Here is a 26,182-nt window from a genome sequence, read left to right on the forward strand (position 1 = left end):
GGAGTCATAGATGATTTGACAATGGAACACGCACTGCTAATCAAACTATGAATAATAATGGCTTTGATAAATAGGATTGAGGAACACGCTCAAAACTATTCTTTATCCACCGATTTATTTCCCTTTGAATCACTGCAGTTTAGCTTCGTTCGGCTAACAGACTAACAGTGCATTCACACCAGACGTGACTTCTGCAGGAGGCTCCAGTCTAGTTGCGAAATGGCTGACATGGACTTTGTTGAGAAGGTAGTTGCACTTTATGTGCTATGGAAACACTGGATGCGTGTATTTCAGCCGAGAATGTAGTTGTTTAAAACTCAAATCTGCGGTTTATTTATTAAAAATAGCACCTATTTGAAAATGTGCTTCGCTGATTTCGGAGCCGTGAGCTCCAGGCGATCACCGGGCGCTCTGATTTCTCTGTAGTGGATAAACATAAGATATAATTCGTTTTGGGTAAATCTAACAGGTAATCTTTGGTCTATCGTACAGCTCCGGGTATCCACATACAGGACGATGATTTTGTCCTCTATTGTTGTTTTCGGATTTCTGCCTCTGCTCGTAATCACGTCACTACTAGAGCAAGATCAAAGTCAAACGCCCGAAACGCTCAATTCACGCCGCGTCACCTCATTCGCGCGAATCGCGCCGCAGGATGTCTATTCGCGTCTTTGCGTTGACTTAACATGTAAATCACTCGCGCTTAACGCTTCATTCGCGTCTGTTGTGAACGCACCATGAGATTTGGGAGTATAGCTATTGACTGACCTGGAACCCGCAGGACATCACTTCAGCTATAAAACCAGGCATTACAGAAAGAGAGGAAAACGCTCAATTTCGACCTTATTGTACAATTTCAGATGTTAACTTTAAGTTCACTTACTGCAGTTTGAGAAGCTCTTTTGCTCCAGTTACAGCCTTCTCTGCCTTCATTCAAGCGGGTCGCGCGCAGCTGACGTCACTCACACGCACACACTAGTCTCGGCTCAGAAGCGTCTCTCATCCGCAGCAATAGAAAAAGATTAAATAACTTGGTTTATGCTCACAATTTAGATTAATCTGCCCCAGCATTCTCCACCAAAATGTAACGTAATAAAAAAAGTAATATTAATATGTAATTTAAAGAAATAGTTTAATTTAGCTCAAAAGGAATCATTTATGATTTTACCCTGATAGCACACATACATCTCAGAGACATCTATTTGACGTCTGAATTTACATCTGCAAGACGTATATTTTAGGGTGTTTTCTCATCTGCAATACGTCTATAGGACGTTTCCTTTTAGATGTTAAATAGACGTCTATTAGATGTTTATGGTTTAGAATGTATGTAAAACTGACATCTTAAAGACATCTGTCAGACGTTTGTAGACAGCAGATGCTTTCCAGATCAAGAGATCTTTAACAGACATCTTGCAGACGTACGTGTGCTATCTGGGATAAGGAATTTGAACAGACTCACTGTTACGGCGATTCACTGAACGAGCCGTATAACAAACTCTGCACTGGATATTAAAATCCAAAATATAGTGAAAACACTATTTAATAGCACAGTAACAAGATCGGCAGTTTAAGACATTAACTTGTGGGCACAAAACACAAGATACTTCTCTTTTCAATATAAATCAGATTTTATTTATATAAACCTAAGACATAACTAATCTAACACATGAACACAAGCATTCACACATTCACACGTTGCAGAAAGAGAGAAAGTGAGGAAAGGATGAGTTTAAGAGAATGGAAATGTGAAATCCCAAGTTTACAGCTGTTCAATTGCATAGACCTGAACAAACATCAATCACTTATTAAATCCTCGCTTTGAGTTTCTCAATGAGGCTAAAATTTATATCAAATACACCGATTCAGTTAGAACCTGGAGGTGTTACTTGATTGCTTTGCTTGTGTTAAGGGCTTTCCTTTGTGTCGTCTTCGTCGTTGCAGACAGGGGGGTTCCCCGAAGTGTCTGACTGGTTTAGAGTTCAGTAGTCTTTGAAGTGAAGTCTTGGGCGTTGGCTGAGGATGCGGAGTTGGTCTGGTTGAAGTTTGAAGCGAGTGCAGTCGGAGCTGAACTTTGCAGCAAACTTACATTAAAACACAAAACTCCACGGAAAGAAACTAAAGTAAAAGAATAAGAATAAAAGGATGTAATGAGACTAGGTTAGTTTTCTTCTCATTGTGGTAGCAGCTGGCACATGGGCCAGAGCATGCTCAAAGAGCAGCGTCAAAACGCTGTGGCAAAAGAGGAGAAGGGAGAGGACCAAGAGAGCCAAGAGAGCATTTTTAAGAAGAAGAGCGAAGGGCGACTAAGAGAGAGTTTGATGGTGTCCTGAGTTTTTAAACTCGGCTTCTGGACACATCCCCTCTGGTGTCTTGACCAATTAGATAGGCTATTATCTTAGCTAGGGGTGTTCCTTCCATCATAAATCAGCATGTTATCAGTCACATGGTCCGAATTATACACACCCTTGCAAAGTATAATTTTGAATGATTTCTATAACCAGAATATGATACATTTGACAAAGGAAGAACTTGAACAACTACATTTGACGATTGGAAAAAACATTTAAAGCATGATTTTTCACACTCATACCAAACATGCATCTGAATCCTTCAACTATTCAATAACGATTAAAAAGACATACATAATATTTGATTAAAACATGATAGTCTAATATGTGGGTTACAAACATAATATGGGGTTCTGCATAGAAATGTCCTTTTAGGATGATTATATGTGCATATGAAAAAAAAAGTCTTTGTATAGTTCTATGGAGAACGAAGGCATGTTCTTTAGACAAAGGAATTTTGGTTTGGTCTGTCTTCTATGTGGGGGAGAAGTCAGTCTAAGGAAGCTTGTGAATTCAATCGTGGATATTCTACAATAGCTTATTCGCTCTATAGCGTCAATTTAAGTACAAAAAAAATTACATTTGGCCATCATTATAGACATACGCATTACATGCATCAGATCTACATCATTGTGTGTTTGTGTTAGACAATTTGCAAAGTTGATCCCTTATTAATGCAGATTTAGTGCTTCAGTTGTGAGCAAAGGTAAGATTACACAACAAAGATACATTTCTGTGTGCCTTCCCTTTGCTAAAGATGCATATTCAGTGTTTTTCAAAAATGCCTCATGATCAAATTAGCGGGAACAATGAACCTGATACTTTAAACTGGTAAACAGCCCTTTAATTTTCAGCCCATGTTTTCCAAATGCATTGTTTTATGCTACTGACTGGAAATTGTATCATTCAGTTAATTGAGACATCTGGCTGAATCACACGCCACTGTGAGTTTGTTCCAAGCGTGTGTGCGTCTGAGCGAAGAGCTATGTGCGGCCTCCTGACACAGCGTTGAGATGCAGGGGAGGATGATATGAACACATGGCTGAACGATGAATTATGAGATCCAATGCAAGATTTACAAAAAGAGCCGATGCTCTCACAACATCAAAAATTTCTTCCCAAACTCCAATTGCAGTTTTACAACCTCTGTCTAAAAACAAATCGCATTTACATGGGCACTGAACCACTTCACCATCTGCTCATAGAACCTAACATTACAATGACATCTGATAGACTTTTCCACTCAATAAATTCTATCCTATGCAAATTTACAAGAACAGTAACAATTCTTGGATTATTTGTCCAGAGCATAAGAGATTAGCTTTGTGTAAGTTAAAATAACACTGACGTACCTGTGTTCTCCTTGGGTTCCTTTCAAGCTTGGACAAGCACAGCAGACCTCAACTGACATAATTCCCCATAGGGTTTTGTTTTACTTTTTCTTGAGGAATTCATCCTCCTGTATGCTGGTCGAGTGCTACCGAGCTTAAAACGTATCCTGTGGCTATGTGGGAATTGAGACGTCAAAGTATCAACCGATTTCTGACACTGACACCAGGCTCCTCTGCTACCTCTGCTTCCTTTTTGAAACAAAAACTGCATATTTTCCTAAAGGACCTATTCTAAAGAAATTTCATAAAACAAACAACCAATAAGTCAAAGGTTCTGAGAAATGTGGAAGTTAAAATAAATGACAAATTCTGTATTTTGTTCACCCAGAGTTTCAGAAAAGCTAATGTTAATGTTTTGTTTCTCACCACGCAGTTTTCCTGATTATCCTAAGCACTGCTTATTGCAATCCTCTCAAGAATGTTAAGTTAAACAATTTAGATAGTCAAGGGATAATTCACACAAACTCCGCATGTAGATCTGAACCTGTATCACCTTCTTTCTTCTGGGGAACATAAAAGAAGATATTTTGAAGAATGTTTCAGATTTCAATTTTATTTTCTTTTAAATATCTTATTTTGATATTCCACTAGTAACTCTATGCAATTTCGCATTTAGCTGTTAACTCAACATGTCAAGTAATGACAGCTGGGTTGAGTTAACACAAATTGGGTGACGTGATTGCCAATCAGTGAAGAGCTTATTGACACATCCAGTTTGACATGTTGTTGTTGTGCATGAAGACCCTCCATTGCACAATATTTTATTTGTGCGAGTTATGCGAAAAACATCCCACGGGTAATCTAGAGTGATTAACGAGATGCTAAAATTTGCTTTGCTTTTGGTGTGCACACATCATTGGTGAGAGCAAAATGATTGACTAATTTTATTTTTTCAACACTCAAAGGTTCTACAGTTCTACCAACCATTGCTTGTTCTTTCACAAATAGACTAAAGGTCCTTGCACACTGAGTCCGAAATTGTCGTGTGCGTTTTTCTATTTTTTCGTATTCGTCATCCTTTCCTATCAAAATGCATGCTACGAAAGTGAAAACGCAGAAAATCGAACCTGATCCGAACTGTTTTATGACGGACAAAAGTTTCAGAGGCAGTGTGTAAATGTGATTGTATTTATTTTTTTAACGTGCGAAAATTTCGGACTCAGTGTGCAATGACCTTAACTCTCTAACTGTGCCAATTGGTGCTAATAGTCAATTCTCAAAACAATATAACTGCATTTTTAGACTGGAAAAATCTATTTACTAATACTATTGCAAAAAGTTTCTGAAAACTATCAGAACTCTATCAGAAAACTAAAATGCAGGATTGGACTCACTGAATCAAAATACGATTGCTGCAGTACATTGTTAACCGTACTGGTGTACAGTATACATATCTGGGTACTAGATGTAACTAGGTATGTATCTAGCAATCATTCATGCCAAATGGCCCTTCATTTATTTTGAACGCTGCATCACCTATTTTGTAAATGTGCCTCATTATGTTTTCTCCAATGCTTTGTTTAAACCATACTGTGTTATTGTGGTTATGTCAAGACAGCTAGAGAAATAGACAATGATATATATCTGAAATACTGTATGTTGAACATTTGTACCCGAAATATTGACAGTTCATTCTAAGAAGCAAAGCATTTCTCATGGTATCAGGTCAAGAGTAAGTGAAAGTTCCTCACGAGATATTTCACTTTCACATGTTTCATAAATCTCTCTTAACGAAAAAATCCAGCACAGTCCAGTGACTGGGGATATCCTGAGGTGTATGCAATCCATTACAGTATGGTATGTGGTTGAATTTCATCCATTATAAATGAGAAATACAGTGGGGGAAATAAGTATTCAACACTTGAACACATTTTTTATTAAACACATTTCCAGTGCAGCAATTCACATGAAATTTTGACCAGATGTATGGTGTAATAAAGTAAAATGACACAGGAAAAAAGTATTGAACACATTAACTGAGATTATACTTAATTCTTGGTGGAAAATCCTTTGTTTGCAATAACAGCTTCAAGACGCTTCCTGTATGAACCATAGACTGTAAAAAAAAAATGGACGTAGTGTCCGTGACGTCACTCGTAGGTTTCTGAAGAGCGTTTTTGAAGCCTAAAGTGGGCGGAGCCGACCGCCGCCATCTTGGCAACGCGTCACCGCGCGTCACTCCCGGATGATCCAAAATGGGCAATGAGGCGGGACGTGGGCGGAACTGAGGTGCCTGGTTGTCATATAGTATGCTTTATTAATCATGTTCTCACTGAGTTTCGTCTTTTAAAAACAGTTTTAATCGGTTTTAATTCTTTAAGCCACAGAGTTTGTATTATAGCCTAACAGTTTTCTATTGGAGGAAAACGTTTAACCAGTAACGTTAATTACAGGCCTAACGTTACAGCCAATCACAGTCTGTCAGATTCTGGAGTGTAGTTAAGTTTTAAATAAAATTATAAAGAATAAATAAATAAATAAAATTACATTACAATATCACTCACCGGAAAAAAATCGAGCCTAGACTTGGACGGTCTGTTAGTACAATTAACCGCACAACAAGCCATTTTATTAGATCCTTTTAAGAAATAATAACGAAAAAAGCCATAGACTGTATAAAACAAAAGCAGAAACACGGCAGAGATGCCAAGTTCAGCGGCTGAGGTAACGTGACAGACAGCAACGTCAATCAACCTGTCACTCAAGTGGCCACGCCCTTAATTATGCAGAAGTTTAAGGCTTAATATAATTTAAATGGATGAGTTATAAAAAAATTCACCCACCTCACAGTTGTCACGAAGGGCAAAATTAGCTATATAGACCAAAATAAATTTTTGTACCAGGCTGTAAACATGTTTTTTTCTACTGTAAAGTTGGGCATTTTAACATGGAGAGTCAATGTGATTGACTCCCTTTTGGAGCCAGCCTCCAGCGGCTAGTCGATGAATTGCAGTTTTAATCACTTCCGTGTTGGTTTCACTAGAGGGAGCGGGAGGATGCCGCTTGGTATGAACAAACTAATCGTTCACAGTGCGCAGGTGGGATTTTGGTCTATTCTTCTAAACAGACTGTCTTCAAATCTTGAATGTTACGCGGGGCCCTCTTGTGAATCTTGATCTTCAGTTCCTTCCATAAATTCTCTGTTGGGTTTAAGCCTGGTGATTGACTGGGCCATTCCAACAACTTTATTTTCTTCTTCTGGAACCAATTCCGAGTCTCCTTTGCAGTATGTTTTAGATCATTGTCCTGCTGGAATGTCTTTCCATCATTGTCCTGCTGGAATGTCTTTCCATCATTGTCCTGCTGGAATGTCTTTCCATGTCTCATCCTCATCATCCAGGTGGATGGTAACAGATTCACCTCAAGAATTTCCCGGTACATGGCTCCATTCATCTTCCCTTCAATAACATGGATTCTGCCAGTACCATGAGAAGAAAAACAGCCCCATACCATGATGCTTCCACCTCCAAACTTCACTGTTGGTATGATATTTTTAGGGGCATACGCAGAGCCATTTCTCCTCCAAACATGGCGTGTGGTATTATTGCCAAAAAGTTACATTTTTGTCTCATCTGACCAGACTACATTCTCCCAGTAATTCACAGGGTTGTCCAAATGTTTTGTAGCAAACATCAAACGTGCCTTCAACATGCCTTTTCTTCAAAAATGGAGCCTTCCGAGGTGAGCGTGCATGGAGGCCGTGGCGGTGGAGTGCATTGCCTATAGTTTTCTCTGTGACAACTGTAGCTGCTGCTTCCAAGTCTCTCTGTAGCTCTTTCCGAGTGGTCCTTGGCTCTTGGATTACTCTTCTGATTAAACTTCGGACTCCCTGATCAGAAATCTTTCGAGGAGCTCCTTTGCGTGGCAGGTGGATGGTGGAGTTTTTTTCTTTCCACTTGCGTATAATGGACCCAATGGTGCTTACAGGAACATTTAGGAGTTGTGAAATCCGTCTATAACCACTACCATTTTTATGCAGCACAACAATCTTGTTGCGAAGGTCTTGGGGACAGCTCTTTGCCTCTACCCATCATGAGATGTTTGTATACTTGCATTCAGAGGTGGGTAAAGCTTTTTCTAACCGATTAACCTGCAATAACCTGGCTGATTCTAATTTGCACAAATAGGAGGTTGAACTAATTAGTGAAATCAGCTGTTGTCTTGCTTTGTCTTGCCTTGGTGTACTGCTTTTTCTTTGTGTGTTCAATACTTTTTTCTTCTCCTATTTCACTTCATTAAATATAACTTTTTTATGTATTGTAATATTCAATATTTTTCTCTGTGTAGATTTCTTGAGTTAATACCAACATCTGGTCAAAATTTCATGTGAATTGCTGCACTGGAAATGTGTTTAATAAAAAATTTGTTCAAGTGTTGAATACGTTTTGATAGCACCAGAGAGTACTTCAACATACTTGTTGCAGAATATTAAGAATACTATCAAGTATTTTTTAAATAATACAGAAATGTTATCAAATATACATACTTCAGTTTAAACTACACATTTCTTTTAATGTCAGGACGATATTCTGAAGATTCTAGGGGAGTAACGATTCATGCATTTTCTTAATTCTTCAATTGATTAATCCTACCTAGTTTTAAATAGTTGTGGGTCAATAATCTACTGAAATGTTTCTTTTTTTGCAACAATATTGAAAATAACATACGATATTAAAAATAATATGTAGTTAACAATATTAAAAATAATATGTAGGCCTAGTTAAAGCTTTATTTCCTCTATAACGTATCCTTAACTAGACTTCACCTGCTCTCCAAACCCTATGGAACTGAAATTGAATTCTGAAGTAGTCTCTTATTTTTCATTTTCTTGGCTAAGATACTTCAGAGGAGGTCTTATATAAACTCTTTAAAAGAGTTTGTAAAAGTTACTAAACTCAATGGCTATTCAGGGTCCCAAGATGTATTGAATCATTCTGAAAGTGTTATGAATGTCTTTGAAGAATTATTAAAGTTTCTATACACAGTTGATATGCAATACCCACAGGGCTCTGACATGAACAAACACGGGTAAGACTGATGAAGTTTCTGACCTTGATATAAAGCACAAGGCTGACGCTAATTTGCACACTGTTCTGTTACAGAGAACCATGGAAAACATTCCACGATGACAACTTGGTTAGACTGATGAGCCTGAAACAAGGCCACATGGTCTGCTGTGCTGAGAGATACAAAATTCTAAATATGAGTTGTACAAAAAAAATACAGCAGAATATATATCTATACTTCAATGTAAATAAACAGATGTCAATTCCATACACATCAAGCAAATCAAAAAATCTGAGACAGTAAAAATCTGTGGCTCTAAATCTAATTTAAACCTGTAAATAAACAAAGTTCTAGGATTTTGAAAAATATTAAAGAAACATAAAACAAACAAGCAATATTTAATATTCTGCACAATTTCTACATAATCTATATAATTAATCAAATCAGCGACACTCATCATGTCAACTTCATTGTACAAAATATCAGATACTCAGAAAACGATCCTTGCTGCACTAGAAATTCTGAAATAACAAAATTCACAATTAGATTGTTTAATTGCATGTTGGAAATGTTCAATGTTCAATAATAATTGAAAAGTATTAATATATTTTGAAGCCTACTGTTATTTTAGCAACAAAGGGACTTGTTAATGGAGGAAAACGCATGTCGAGTCGTTCCTGTTGAGCCGAATCAAAAGAAGGTATTGTACACAGTTACAATGACTGCGATTACATGCACTTCTTAAATTATACACCAAAGGACTTCTTCAGCCCCAGTCTATAAGTTTCAAATATCCTCCTGATCACAAGTTGAGCTCCAATAACAGTTACCACAGAAGCCCGGGTTATGTAACGTTACATAACAGACAGGCGGTATGAGTAATATTTCATAACACTAGAGACCCTGACACCATGGCATCATCTCTCCTTTGCTCTTTTCTCTCACTTCATCTCTCCTCTGATGTTGAAATCAATGGCGTTATTTTGCGGAAAGTCCCCTTGACGCCATCGATGGCTCGGTATCAAACGGAGCGTGTCGCCGCAGAGCGGCCGTGTGTTTTCTCCTCCGCCTCTCTCTATCTAGCGCTAGACCAGACACTTTGCTCATCCAAATTTTGATATCAAAGAGACATCAAATTCATCCCCCACCATCGGCTCCGCTCGCCCTGATTTCTTTCTTCCCTCGGTCCCCTTGAGTGCTAACAGGGTCAGGCTAGGGTCACGGCACAGATGCACACCATCCACCAACAGGCCATGGCAAGCAACCAATCACAGACAACAGACGGCAAAACCACCATCAGGATGCTTTTCTGAAGATAATGGATTTTATATTGCTGCAGATTAATGAATATCAACAACAGGCTCTTTGTTATATCAGACGTTATGAATATAAAAGCTACAAACTGTAGATACATAAACAGAAACAAAGAGCAGCAAACACAATATTCCGACCACACTAATGAAACATTATCCTCTTTATATTTTTTTTTTCACCCATGATACCCCAATGAACATGAAAGGAAAGTATAAACATGTTAAAATGGGAAACAATAAAAAGGAATTATCTAATATTAAGTTGTGTTAGCCAATCTAAAATGTTCTTGGGCTTCAAAAGTCAAGCCACTACAAATTCAAAGAATTGAATTGACCTTTACAAAGGGATTCACATGGTCAGTGTCACTACTTTAATTATTTGTATAGAAATTATTCATTTTGAATAATTAATCATATTTCTTTTAATATCCTAACAGCATTCTTTGATCATAAATAGTTCAGTTTAAAGTCAAAATGTTTACATATTTTCAAAATCCTAAAACTTTACATTTATTTTCAGATTTGTATTTGATTTTGAATCCAATTTTTTTTAATTGGTGTCAGATTTTTGAAGCCCACTTTTTGTATGTGCAATTAAAATCTTAATTTATTAAGCTTTTTTAACAGAAAAAAAACATTAACACTTCAACTTCAGGATAAAAACACTATTTGTAATGTAAACAATATTAATTAAACTAATTGTTATATAATTACTACAACCCTCTACAAACGTACAAACTCTACACTCTGCAACCCAAGCACACTATTATAAGACCAACATATTAAATTAATTCATTTCGCAAATAGACTTTAAGTAAATTAAGTATCATTGATGTAAATTAAGAAAACAAGGTCGGTCCATAAAACCTACATTGTTCAAATCTGCAGCACACAGAATCCATAATATTCTACGATAAACACATTTAAAAAACTATACATACTAAAGGGACTGTTTATTTTGAAAATTATTTATACTGAAAATTTTGTCATCATTTACTCACCTCACGTCGTTCCAAAACTGTATCACTTTCTTTATTTTATGGATCATGAAAGGAAGATATTTTGAGAAAAGTCACTGTGTTGACAATGGAAGTCAGTGTTCACTAAAATGATTTGGTTCTCCAAATTTTCGACAAAACATCTTTTTTGTTCCACAGAAAAAGGAAAGTGAAGGTGAAAATATTAAGGTAAGTGGTGAAAAAATTCCTATTTATCAACTATACCTTTAATATGTACGGTTTCCAATTAAACTTGCTTCAGGAAAACAACCTTATGAAAACCACAAACGCACTTATTTTCATTACAACCTGCTTACCAATAAACACCTACACACAAACAAATGTTACACCTACCAGATCCAGGTGCATTGAGGACCAAATGCAGACAGCGGAGCATGATCTAAACCACAGACACTCCCTCTGTACAAAAATGTGGAGGGATGCCACAATAACCCACAAAAATCTCACCCAGAATTATTCCGAGAGGAAACAGAGACTCGAACCTCACGACACACAGCCAGAGCCGGAGCATTTGGTTTTTGTGCATTTCAACAATAATGTTTCTGATTTAATGCCTCGATGCACCGAGCAAACCCCTGGATGAGATGTGCACTTTACCACATGCGTCCACAAGCTCGCTCGCTGTTCCTTAGCGCTTCCGACGATATATCGCCCGGGCATTTGCAAGAAGAACCGTTACTTCTTCAAACTGAAAAACCCAGTGTGCCTTTTTGCCTAGTGCTAACTGTACAAGTCAACTATGGCACACATACAGGCCTGAGATCTATGGCCATTGTCTCTGATTCCCTTGAGCTAGCGGACGACCGGATGGATGGACAGTTGTGGGGATTCCTGGATGAAAGGATGATGGACAGAGGAAGTTAGGGGCATACTGGGAACGGCGTGCAAGGCAGAAACAGGGAAATAGAGCAACCCCCACAATTCCAAGCACGGTTCGCCCTCCTGCATGTTCAAGCACGCATGGTGACATACACACACACACACACACTCACGACACACACACATGCACACGCAGAATCACTTACGGACAAAACCTACCGTGCAAACTAACACAATATTTGCAGCACAAGCATTACACAAGAAAAGTGAAGGAATAAGGAAACAATAATCATCCGTTTTCAACACACATCTCACACATGCTTTGATTCTGTCCTCCGCCGATACCTGAATGCACATCCTCGATGTTTTATCAAAATATAAAACAAAACAATCCAGAGTGAACTACAGTTTTAAAAGAAGATTAAAATGCAGGAGACAGAAATAGATAAATGAAAGGAAAAATTTGTGTCTTTTGAAGGTGATTTCAAAAAGTGAACAAGAAATAGTAGGAACAGAGACTTAAAGTTCAAAGATAGGGATGGAAAGAAAGAGATGGTGACTGAGGAGAAAAAGAGAACTAGAGGGTTAAAACAGAAAAACAAGAATACCAGTCTGGTCGTTCCTCCTCCTTTTCCCGCGGTTTCGTTGATCCCACGTTTGGCTTTTTCTCTCGTTGCTCCGCGTCCTTCCTCTTCCCCGCTATCCCAGTCACTTCTCTCCTCTTAGCGTTTCCTCCCAAACCACGTTTTTCCTCCTACCCACCCCATTTCCTACTGTTCATTCAGCTCTCTGAACTGATTTCACACCATGAATGCGAGAATTTGTGGGATACAGCTGGAAAATGATTCAACGCCAAAAAAAAAAGAGAATAAAATTCTGAATGTAAGTGAAGTGCAAAGGAGAGCGGAGGGTGATCAGGCACCGAGACAAGTAGGAAAAGGAGCTGTTGAAGGGGCCTGTTTTTTTAGGGAGGCACGCAGAGGGGTGGGGGGACCATTAGAAAGGCTGCGCGTCTTTCTGCATCCAGGAGGGAGGAACACGGATGAAGCTGCCAGGCTGCGAGGATGAGAAGAGAAGCACTGCAGCCGGCGGAGAGAGAGGAAAAGAGAGCGAGATCGTAAGGGCGCATGTGTACGCAAGCGACCGCATGAGGAGGTGGGAGGGGAGAGAATGACAGAGAGGGAACGACAGATAGAAAAGAGAGGCTAAGGGGCTCACGGGAGGGAGGGAAGAAGGAGGAGTGAGCAGTAGCCGAGAGTTCAGGGGAGGGGGCGGAATACATTTTCTTGTCCTCCACTCTCGTCTCCCGGCGTTCAATTTTCTTTCATTTGCTCTTTTGAGAGTTCAGAGAGTGCTTGTTTTTTTTTTTCAATCTCACCTTCTTCATTCCAGGGCAAAAATCAGCGCCTGGAAAAAAGAGGATATTCCAGGCTGCGCTTTCCCATTCCGCTCTCTGTCTCGTTGTCTTCCAGGTCATTTTCTCCACATGCACTTGAACTCCAAATCCTGTCTGCCGGTCCCTCCCCCCGACCTCTGTGACTCGCTCTCCTTCGCTCCTTCTGATGGAGGCTTGAAATAGTGCTCGCAGGCTGTAAGTGAGAGTGAGAGGGAGGGGAGGACGAGGGGGACAGAAAAGGAGAGAGACGTGGGGGGAAGGGGAGAAGGTTTACACGAACCGACTCTCGCAGAGAGTGTGTGTGCTGGTGTGTCAGACAGAGAGAAAATGAGGTTGAAGAAACCCCGTGCACATACATGTGTTCAGTGACTTTGATTCTCAGAAATTACAGTGAGCTGCACAAAACATTAATTCTTGGGAGCAGTTTGAACAGGGGCATCTATTGTCTTCGAAGGGCCACCAGTGGCAGTCCTGGCTCACTTGAAATCCTAGGCGAGATAAGATAGTATGAGCAAAAGGAAAACATTTTAATAACTTAGTAACTCTCAATAAATGCAAGTATTTTCTAAATAAAATGCAAATGAACTTGTTCATTGCATGGAATTTAAAAAAAATAGTAATTCCACTGTACAAAGTTATGAGAGCAACATGAGAGTAGATAATTATCGATTTGTCAAGTTAAAGCAAGTGAACTTATTTTTGTTAAATTTAAGAAAAAATATTTTGTTAAATAAATAAATGCATTTTTGTTAGGCCTACTTGAAATGGAATATGAACTGAGTCTGAAATAAAAGAAAATATATAAATAAATTTCAGATAGAAGCCAAAGCATCATATCTCACTTTCCTTTAGTTTAACCTGAAGTATTAAAATAATTAAAAACCGAAATAAAAATCTGCAACAGACAAAAAAATAAAAAATAAATAAATAACAAAAACTTAAAAAAAATATATGAATAAAACCTATAATAATATACCCTACCAATGTCTAATTGGATTGACCACATTTAGACATGTTAATGGGTGGTTTTGTCAACATTGTAGACAACCAGTTTTTACCTACAATAAACATGCAACTTAATAATTATTAAATATTTTCTTTCTTTCTTGTTGCATTCAAAACCCAATTGATTCAAATAATCTGGTGAAGGTAAAATACGTCTGGCTTACTGAAGTAATGTAAAATCAACAGTGATATGCTTTGGTTGTTGCATCAATATAGCTGCTTTTAAGTTTTGGGTAGGATACTGCTTTTAAGTTTTGGGTAGGATACTGCTTTTAAGTTTTTCTTGTTTAAAATAGCCCACAGCCAAGTAATAAAATGTGATTTCACAATGTAGGCAGACTAACCACAAAATGGCATAGTGAAACCAAAAGTATCACTGTAGAAGCCACCTATGAAACATCAAATTCCGTATTGAAATATATAACACATTTTCACTTCATTATCTATAGGCCTACTAGTATAATGGGCTAGACATTATTTGAATAACAACCTGTCTAAAAGAGACAAATGATTGCTTTTCTTCCACCTTTGCTGAGAACGAGACATAATGAACATAAAAGTAAAAAAATTAAAATGCTTGAACATAACCTTAATTTACCTGTACAAAATCAAGCCCAATGCATTTTAAAAAGTATCTATCGATTTATCGGTATCTAACTTGACAGTGACCGTCAATTAGACATCAAATAGATTTAAGACCATTTCAAAGCCATCTCCGGTGTTAATTATAGTTATTATACAGCAAAAAAAGACTTATATTTTAAATAATAGAGTTACTCTCTCGTAAAGACAGCATCCAAAATAGTATACTACTCCATTCCTGCCATATTAACATATGACAGAAATTAAATGAGTATGTAGTGCACTACTCAGAAAGTCCCATGTCTTAGAGCAGACATGAAGTCCAAGGTAAACACAAATGAGCTGATATTCAAAACAGCGCGATTTCTTTTATACAACAGTTCAAAAACAAGAGCATAACAAGACTAACTTACATTTAAGACACAATATTCCCAGGTCGTCTTTCTTTTATAGCTTTGCCAACCAAAATAGTCACAGAGTCTCCGAGCTAGCAATAGACGATGGTTTTAGTTTCTGAATGAATCGGTTCCTGAACAAATCGATTTGAGTAAATGATTCAAGATTCAGTCGTCCCTGACTGTCTAATACTGAGATTCAAGATTGATTCAAGATTCAGTCGTCCCTGACTGTCTAATACTGAGATTCAAGATTGATTCAAGATTCAGTCGTCCCTGACTGTCTAATACTGAGATTCAAGATTGATTCAAGATTCAGTCGTCCATGACTGTCTAATACTGAGATTCAAGATTGATTCAAGATTCAGTCGTCCATGACTGTCTAATACTGAGATTCAAGATTGATTCAAGATTCAGTCATCCATGACTGTCTAATACTGAGATTCAAGATTGATTCAAGATTCAGTCGTCCCTGACTGTCTAATACTGAGATTCAAGATTGATTCAAGATTCAGTCGTCCATGACTGTCGAATACTGAGATTCAAGATTGATTCAAGATTCAGTCGTCCCTGACTGTCTAATACTGAGATTCAAGATTCAGTCGTCCCTGACTGTCGAATACTGAGATTCAAGATTGATTCAAGATTCAGTCGTCCATGACTGTCTAATACTGAGATGCAAGATTGATTCAAGATTCAGTCGTCCCTGACTGTCTAATACAGAAATTCAAGATTCAGTCGTCCCTGACTGTCTAATACTGAGATTCAAGATTGATTCAAGATTCAGTTGTTCCTGACTGAATCCGTACGAATCTGTTGAGAAAATGATTCAATGACTCACGTACTCTTCAAAAGACTTTTCGTTCTTGAATGAATCAGTTTTAGAAAGAATCGTTTGAATGAATGATTGAATGACTCCCTCATAAAGACAGTAACTTGTCGCCACCTACAGTTAACAAAAGACTCTGCACCACTAAAGCACAGATTGACAGTCTCTTGCAAACACAGACAAGCATATACAAACAGCCCCAATGTTCATTAAAGGTGAAAATACTTGTCTGACTAGCCAATTAGCTTAGTAACCATTACAATATCAAGACAATTATGTTTTTAACAATGTAAATAAATTCCATTTATTGAGGTCTCATATTTATAAAGGCCAAAGTGAGCCCTCATTTAAGTCCAGAGCAACCTATTATTTAAGGCAGGGAGGATGTTAGTGAGATAACAACCCTGCTGCAACACCACTGTGCCTTTCAGCAAGAAACTTAACCTCAAGCTGCTCCAGGGGAATCGTCCCTGCAATTAGCGTCCTCTAATTCACTGTAGATAAAAAATGACTGCTAAACCACACATAAGAGATCCTGTTATGACCTGTTGTGTTTAAAACTAAGCAGCAATATGTAATCTTGCTAATACTTAACTGTATAAAACCTACTGTATCCTTTCTGTATTTGATATATGAAATTCTAAGGTCTCTAAATGATCAACATGATCAAAACTTTGCTGAAAAACATGTTGTACACAATCTGCTCCATCCCTTCTGCCCTCTGACCGATCTTCCATAGTTTTGATACATAGATAATTGTAAAGATAACTTCTACATTGTTTGTGATATTAAACATTTACTGGATTTATTCAGTTTAGGTTTACTTCATTATCCATACATTATTTTTTAGAAGAATTTTTTTTTTTTAAATATAAGCGTCACATTTTGGAAAATGTTTATTTGTACATCTCTCAACCATGAATGCATTGCATTATATGTTTTGAATGAAAACATGAGCTTTGTTTATAAACCTTAAATATCATCTCACTAAGATACATTATTGGGAGATATAGAGAGACAATGGATATTTATACATTTAGGCTATGTAACAGTTATGAGATCTAAGATCTAATTTAATTACATTACAAGCTATCAGAATTTAATCTTATTTTTTAGCAACAACACGCTGAGTAGAAGGTTTTGCCTGGGCAAGCAGCATTCAGATTTAGGGGTTAAAGGGATAGTTCACCCAAAATTAAAATTCTGTCATCATTTCCTCACACTCATGTCCATTCAAACCTGTATGATTTACTTTCTTCTATGGAACACACATTTTTTGAAAGGCAATAAACTTAATGGGCAATGTCAAAATGGACCATATTATCATCTTTTTTTTCAATTGTGTGGATAAAAAAGAAACATTTCATTAAATGATGACAGAATATTCAATATTGGGTGAACTAAGAGTCTTATGCAAGAGCTCAACAGGGATGGCACATGGCTTAGTCCTTGTGAGGATCAAACCACCAATCTTCTAGTTATGTTCATTTTGTATTAACCACTACAGCATAATATAGCTACAAAATTTCTACTGACAATAGCAATATATTATGGGTTTCTCTTAGGTACTGTATTCTCCACCAGAAGCAGCCAGGTGCACACATGCATCACTATGGTGCTGATAAAGCTTCATTTTTTCATTTCAAAATGCTTGTACATCTATCTTTTGTTCCCTTTATGCTCATTTTCTCAGCTCTTCTACTTCCCCTTGGTCTCCAAACAAATCAGTCACAGTGACAGAACTGCAAACAGAGGTGAGCTGATGCAATAGAAAGACCCTGATCCAGACAGACTGCCTCTGCTAGTGTCTTAAATTATACTCGGAAACCTAGCCACACAGATCTGAAGCCAAAATCAAAATGAAACAATATGAGAAATCGTATCCTCTAACTACAGCATGGCATCACATTTTATTGTATTTATGTCTATCATGGCGGCCAAGAAAGAGGTTCTGGTTGGTGTCCAGTCAGTGCAGGTGAAGTAAGCTGAGTTTCAGCGCCCTCTGCCGGTTGATGGTGGCTCATTAAATAACTGGAAGGCAAAATTAATTGGCTCAATGTATGTTTCCTTTTATTAGTCAAACTTATTACTTCATACAACATATTATTATAGCAATTACATTTGAGATTACTGAGCTGTATAATTTATGTCAGGGAATGTACACCAAAACAATAATCTTTTACTAATAATAAATATGTATATGTATATGAATATAGTTCCCTTTAAGGCCCCTTTTAACTGATGAAATGCTCAAAGTATCACCAAAAAGATGCACACTCAAAGTACAACCAATGCAGTCAAGCATCGATGCATGTTGCTTTTTTCCTTTTCTGCTGACTTTGCAGGCCCACACACAGATGTTAGACACACTTTCTCCAACTCACTGCTGCCATCTTATGCCACCCTTTGCATGGCGCTTTGGTAAACTAGAACTCTATTCTGATTAAGCTATTATTCATTAAAAAGAAAAAGTAAATAAATAAAGGTCATAAAATCATAAGAAGCAGATCAGCTGTAATTTAAAAAAATATATATATATATTTTGAAATATATAATCTGGTTAGCAATATGGACAGTAGGCTATATAATGTGAGCCGTTTACAGCATCAATGGAATAATTTCCCCAAAAATGAACATTTACTGAAATATTTGGAGAAATTTAACATTAGATTACTTGCTACAGTGAATCAGTACAGCAACCGATATAAACATTATATAACCACATATAACTAACACGGCTCCAGTCCATCAGTTAGCATCTTGTGAAGCAAAATGCTAAGCATTTGTATTAAACAAATCCATCATTAAGACCTGTTACAGTATCTCACAGAAGTGAGTACACCCCTCACATTTTTGTAAATATTTTATATCTTTTAATGTGACAACACTGAAGAAATGACACTTTGCTACAATGTAAAGTAGTGAGTGTACAGCTTGTATAACAGTGGAAATTTGCTGTCCCCTAAAAATAACTCAACACACTGCCATTAATGTCTTAACTGCTGGCCACAAAAGCGAGTACACCCCTAAGTGAAAATGTCCCAATTGGGCCCAAAGTGTCAATATTTTGTGTTGAGTAATTTTCAGGGGACAGCAAATTTACACTGTTATAACTCAAAACATACTTTTCTTACGTTTGTGCTTCACCAAGCTTCTTTTGAGTTAGTTTTCCACTGTCAATTAACTCTTTCATGAAAATGCTCTTCACTTCATCCCAGTGCCTATGAAATATGAGGTAAAAATGTCATTTGTTTGATGATTTAACTAATAGCTCTCTCTTTATGATAATGATAATGCTGATAAGGTGTTGTGAAATTCTCAATGTCTGCACATTTAAAAACAGAATAAAAAAGCTTAACTTGCTGCAGTGTCATAATATTACAAATTAAAATGTTTTATTTGAAAATGTCAAATTTAAGATTAAACATTCAGGACTGGGCCTGTTGAGCAGAAAATGATTTGTTACACTTTACCTTGCTGATTGTTCGAGTACATCATTATTAATATTTCTGTTGATCGCAATGAGAACTCTGTCCCAGATATCAAAGCATGTTGTTTTAATTTTGCTATTGTGAACATCAACAGAGAAAGTGGCTGGGATCAGCTTTATATTTCAACAAATTCTTCAAAAAGTAACTTTGCATCTCAGTGAAAGCAGGTGCATGATTAAAGGAATAGTCCATCCCAAAAAGAAAATTTACTGAAAATACATTGAACTTTTAGGCCAGACATCATGTAGATGAGTTTGTTTCTTTATCAGAACAGATTTGGAGAAATTTAGCATTGGATCACTTGCAGTGAATGGGTGCCGTCAGAATGAGATTCCAAACAAACGCACAACTTTTCACAATACGTCAGTTGATGGGCTGGAGTCTTGTTGTGAATTATTGTGATGTCTTTGTCAGCTGTTTGATCTCTCATGACGGCACCCATTCACTGCAAAGGAACCACTGGTGAGCAACTGATGTACTGCAAAATTTCTCCAAATCTGTTCCAATGAAAACTCATCTACACCTTGGATGGCCTGAGAGTGAGTACATTTTCAGCAAATTTTCATTTTTGGGTGAATTATTCCTTTAAGCATTCACACACAAACAAACATCAGGGCTTTACGTATTATACCGTAAATGTCGCAATGGGTCCTCATATTCCATATTTGATTTTTCTTGTTTATGGAGACATGCAAAATTTCATTACTAATAATATTCCATATTTCATAAAGCGCACCCCTGGAAGACAACAGAAAAAGGAAATTATTGCATTAATGATCAAATGATATTGATGAATCACCACATAATCTTTAGTTTATCTACATTGTCATTGTACAGGTGTGGTTTGCTCAAATGTTTAATTATGGCATCTATAACATATTTATAGTTTCCCAGATTGATATAACACGCAAGTGTGAGATTAAACGTGTTCTTACGTCAAATTGAACAAGATGCCTTCACCTACTAATTCAGTGAAATTCATTAACTTCAGACATCCCAAGGCCATTTCCAGACAAGCTTTCATAAATTGGAAGAGGGTATACTGTCGCCATCTTCATAATGACCCTGTGAAACAAAGAGCTGAGTCAATGGCCACACATCTATGCATCTATAGAGGATGTTCAAACAGACTATTAAACTGGAATGCAATACATTCATAAGGCACAGCATATGCTTTTATACCCACACAATAAGCATAACAGCATTATGAATGATTAATGGATTTTAATCCATGCATATTTACTTGACTCATGCCTTGGGGTCTGTGGTCTCAGTTATTAGTCATACAAAGTTATTTATTCACAGTCATTTATTATGCACTGTGTGCACTGAATGAAAAGTACTGTCATACTAACCAGTTAGATTGATTGAATCTCTCATCTCCAAAAATCCCATTACCCCATCGATCATATTCTAGGGCAGCATTGTCAAAAAAGTCACCAAAACACTCATCTGCCCAACTAGATAAGGAAAAGGAGTTTAGTTCAGACATAGTTATTACAAAATAGCAAATATGTCATTGCTTAAGAATAAGTGTGATTAATAAAGGTAAAATTGCTACAACTAGGTCTCAGCTCTTAAATGATTTAAAGGGTCAGTTCACCCAAAACTGAAACTTCTGTCATTAATTACTCGCCCTCACGTCGTTCCAAACCTGTAAGACCTTCGTTCATCTTCAGAACACAAATTAAGATATTTTTGATGAAATCCGAGAGCTTTCTGACCCTCCACAGACAGCAGCACAACCGACACATTCAAGGCCCAGAAAGGTTGTAAGGATATTGTTAAAATAGTCCATGTGACAACAGTGGTTCAACCGTAATTTTATGAAGCTACAAGAATACTTTTTATGCAAAAAGAAAACAAAAATAATGACTTTATTCAACAATTTCTTCTCTTCCATGTCAGTCTTTGACACGCGTTCACGACAGTACCACGATGGACTGTTTTAATGATGTCCTTATTTCCTTTCTAGGCCTTGAACTTGTCAGTTGTGTTGCTTTCTATGCAGGTTCAGAAAGCTCTCAGATTTCATCAAATATTTCTTAACTTGTATGCCGAAAATAAACAAAGGTCTTACATATTTGGAACAAGATGAAGGTGAGTAATTAATGACAGACTTTTAATTTTTGGGTGATCTATCTCTTTAAGAGTGCCTAGGAGTGATAACTGTGATATGTTGAAACCACACTCTCCAATATGGAAAAAGTGCTTTAGACTTGCATAATGGTGTAATCTGGATGATTCGTAGTTGACTAAACAAGTGAAATCTATTGATATATTCATTTACTGCATTTAATAAACTTATTATTAAAGGGACAATTCACCCAAAAATGAAAATTCTGTCATTAATTACTCACCCTCATGTAGTTCCAAACCCGTAAGACCTCTGTTCATCTTTGGAACACAAATTAAGATATTTTTGATGGAATCTGAGACCTCTCAGACCCTCCATAGACAGCAAGGGTCCTAACACAATCAAGGTGCAGAAACATAGCAAAGAGATCGCTAAAATAATCCATGTGACATCAGGGGTTCAACTGTAATTTTACGAAGCTACAAGAATATTTTTTGTGCACAAAAGAAAAAAAATAATGACTTTATTCAAAGCCGTCTCCTCCGCATCACCCTAGCACCAATCTGGAGAATATCCACTGAATGCAAACAGCGTATGCTCTTCTGTCAGCTGCGCCACACAGATATGTTTTCTACATTGTACGTACACTTTAATTTGAACAAAAACAACGTATCCATGTGGATACATTGCCTTTTGCCTAGATTTTGGTTTTATTCAAAATATTTTTTAATATGACAACGAATGACAACGATTCAGCTATGTCTATTATGTCTGTTCAACATAGCCAGAGTCAGTGGAGCGTGAGAAGCACGTTTTGTCGCTGGCCATGTTAATGAAATAGAGGGTCGGCCATCATCACGCTTCCGATGTGAATGCTGTTCTTCACTGATATGGGCGGCGACAAAACATGCGCTGCTCACACTAACAGCTCCACTAACACCTGTTTCATATCGTAAGCGTCTTAAAGACATCTGCAATTATGCTGCTGCTGATCCAGAAAGAGCAACACAAACAGTCTTTTCAACCACACATCATTATTTCTGTGTCACAGACATGTAAATAACAGAAGTACTGTTTTATCCTACTGGGATAAAAGTTTATAGTTTGGATAAAAACACTTATTGTCTACAGTAGCGATCAAAACAAAAGTATTTCGGGTTTGGCGACAACCCGTTTAAAAATGTATTTGACATTGAATCATTCATTCAGGAGATTCCAATAGTCTTTATGAACTGAGACACTGACTTTTTATATTATTTTGTTCAAATTAATGTATATTTTTAAAAGACTTAAGCAATGAACATTTTGTCAGAACTACTAGGAAATTCCGTTATTTTGTTTAGTTTTATCTTTTTTTTTCAGAATCGTGATCTGCAGTTTATTTAAAAAAATTGTGATTCTCAATTTATCCAGAAACGTGCAGCTCTAGTTTACATGCGGTTTATTACTGCATATAATTCATTAAAATAGAAGTTTAGTTTCATAAAGTACAAGTTGATTTCAAAATGCACCCACATCTGCATCTTGTGTTTTTCAGTTGAATAAAATACTTTTTTCCCCTATATATTTCATTATTGAGGATTTAAAAAAAAAATAAAATCTAAAAATCGTTCTCGTGAACCCAGTCTTGTGTCTTATCTGGTGGGATAAGTGTCTCATCACATCCCTAATATATATATATATATATCTATATATATAAACTTTTTTTCTTAACTTTCTTAACTAAATTTCTATTAACTAATCTTAACAAAGATGAATAAATACTGTAATAAATGCATTGTTCATTGTTTGTTCATGTTAGTTAATACATTAATTTTAACAAATGACAACTTACCATTATTTCTTACACATTGCACAGACACATATTTATTTGCATCGATGGTAACACTTTAGAATAAGGTTCCATTAACATTAATGTATTAACTAACATGAACAAACAATGAACAATGCATTTATTACACTATTTATTAAACTTTGTTAAGGTTAGTTAATAAAAATACAATCATTCATTGTTTACTCATGTTAGTTCACACTACATTAACTAATGTTAACAAATTTAATAATGCATCAGTAAATGCTGAAATTAACATTAACTAAGATTAATAAATGCTGTAGAAGTATTGTTCATTCTTAGTTCATGTTAACTAATGTTAATAAATGGAACCTTATTGTAAAGTGTACCGCATCTATTAATTGGACCTTTAAAACAGATCCAGATGTTATTGATATTAAGCTTTTTTAAATAAATGTGTTAAGATGCTGGAGAATAAAAATGTGTAAAACAAATCCAAAGAAATGCAGCAAATCATGTTTTTAATGAAAACAAAGCATTACAGTGGAAAAAATAGAGAGGAATTTGATTTACTCAGCATTCACCAATGCAATTGTCCTAGTATTCGTTCAGAAGCAGGTATGCAATAACAGCATCTTAGTTAAGTACAGTTAATACATTGCTGGTATAATCCTGTTTATTGCCAGCAGGTGAAATCTTGACATTGCCTTCAAATCTAGAGAGTTTACTCCAACAGCAGGTCCCAGACATCATTAAACATGACGTTTGTGCGATCCATCGACTTCTCCAAAGCTCTGAGGAACAATTAATATTGTAAAGCTTATTGATTGTACTTGATATGAACTTGCAATATAAACTGATATTTATTATCAATCTTTTATTTACACAAAATGTGATTTTCAAATGCAGAAAATTATGATCTTACAGAAAAGTTGGATGAAAAGCCATCAACAAGATCAGTAAACAAAACTGTATTACTTAAACCAAAAACGACACTTAAGCTCAAACATACCTTTATATATTATTTACATTTTCAGATTCAGAGCCATATGAACAAATAAATCCTTGTCCTTAAAACAAAACTTGATCTTTCCTTACTTTGGTGCTTCTTCAAGCTGCTTTCGAGTAAATGAGTTACTTTTCAATAACTCATTAATGATGATGTTCCTCGTATCATTCCATTTGCTGGAAAAAATAACATTTCAAATTGATCGTTTGATTGCTCCCCTCATAAACGAACAAAAATCATACACAAGAACATGCTCAATTTCAGCCAACAAAGTGTCTCAGAACAAGGCAGTTCAGCAGATTTACAACCTCACCACACTGGATAGTGGATATATAAAAAATACAAAAGGACATTTCTCACCTCTGTGTTTGCTGCAATTCAGTCTCATCAAAATATCTGAGAAAAATGCTCCACAACTCTAGGAACATTGTCCTAATTACTCTACAGCAAAAAACAATGATTTTGAAGAGGAATACATTATATATGCATTATATCAAGAGAGCAAAACACTAGCCTTCTAATCCAGACAAATATATCAACAACATAAAGATCATTTATTCTGTTTTACTGGTTCAGAATGATTTTCATGAAGGCTTTTTATTACATTGTCTTACCGCAAAGGCAGTAATAGTTGGTTATCTTTGCTTTCGGTTTTCTCCTCTTCAGTGACTGGAGTAAGTAAATACAAAATGAAACGAATGCAGCTCTCCAACAAGGTTGGTCTGCAAGACAGAAAAGAACAAATAAAAAAGTCTTAATATATTCATATTTACATAGTAAACAAATATGAGCTTCACACAGATGTTTTATGTTTCTTACCTGTCAGAGGATATATCGTTCCCTTCAAGAATAAGAGTTATGCTGAAGAAACCAGTTGATCTCAAAGCCGACTTCAGACAGTTTTTCATAAACAGGAAGAGAGTAAACAACTGTGCTTTTGACAACAGCCCTGTGGAATATGCAAAAGAAAATTCAGTCATTAACATTGCTTTAGGTATTACTTTCTGTCAGATGTTTATTAAATATATCTATTTGAACTGCATGAACATGAAGTGTCAGATATGTGGTTAGATATTCATTTACCATAAATAATGTGACGTTTCACACGAAGTTTAAAATGAGATTTACCAGTTGAATCCGTCCAAACCAAGTGCTGCATTTCCACGATTATAATATTCCTGGGCCGCGGCCTCAAAGAATTTACCAAAATGAAGTTCAGTCCAACTAGAAAAGAAAAATGGAATGATAAATGACCGATGAATGATACAATACAGAGTAAAACCTTCAAAATAAACTCAATATAACTCAATTCAACAGTTATTCAGATTATATCATTATGGTTTAAGTGATTCTAAAGATAATTATGAAATCATTTTAATAGTCTGAAAAAAATGAGAATAGCCAATTATGTATTGGTTTAAATTCCACATTTTGAGTATCTTTCTTCCTTACTTTAAAAATCTGCGCCTTGTATCTGGGTCTAAAAGCACATGATACTTTTCAAATTAGTTTTTCAATTCGGTTAGCTCTGCCCATTGCCTGTAACACACAAAACTCAAGGATTTTCATTAATGCTCATTTATTCTCATGCATTTGTGCAGCACTGTATCTTACTTCATTGAATCCAAGTATTCTGCATGGATCGATGGGCTTTCAGTGCGTTCCAAAACTTTATCCCAGTAAAAAACCATCAGATGCAGTTCTAG

The 26,182-nt window shown here is 36.4% G+C and overlaps 1 protein-coding gene across 1 annotated transcript; it reads right to left on the reverse strand.

Annotated features, from left to right (window-relative positions):
* Nucleotides 1–23,972: 23,972 nt before the first annotated feature.
* On the reverse strand, nucleotides 23,973–25,966 carry LOC306885219 (uncharacterized protein). Its single transcript, XM_079441613.1, has 7 exons — nucleotides 25,929–25,966; nucleotides 25,605–25,700; nucleotides 25,296–25,425; nucleotides 25,091–25,198; nucleotides 24,837–24,917; nucleotides 24,566–24,652; nucleotides 23,973–24,261 (listed from the first exon to the last, which is right to left on the reverse strand). The coding sequence occupies exons 2-7, from the start codon at nucleotides 25,633–25,635 to the stop codon at nucleotides 24,192–24,194; spliced, it is 507 nt and encodes a 168-aa protein (XP_079297739.1). The 5' UTR covers nucleotides 25,636–25,700; nucleotides 25,929–25,966; the 3' UTR covers nucleotides 23,973–24,191.
* Between the last annotated feature and the right edge of the window lie 216 nt (nucleotides 25,967–26,182).

Source organism: Barbus barbus (assembly GCF_936440315.1).
Source record: "Barbus barbus genome assembly, chromosome: 19".
NCBI lineage: Eukaryota > Metazoa > Chordata > Actinopteri > Cypriniformes > Cyprinidae > Barbus > Barbus barbus.

Coding starts and splice junctions, on each gene's coding strand:
- LOC306885219 (XM_079441613.1), bottom strand. CDS start 25,635: ATGCAGCACTTGGTTTGGACGGATTCAACTG. Junction 25,426..25,604: donor GGTTTGGACGGATTCAACTG/GTAAATCTCATT, acceptor CATATTCCACAG/GGCTGTTGTCAAAAGCACAG. Junction 24,262..24,565: donor CAGCTTGAAGAAGCACCAAA/GTAAGGAAAGAT, acceptor ATTGTTCCTCAG/AGCTTTGGAGAAGTCGATGG.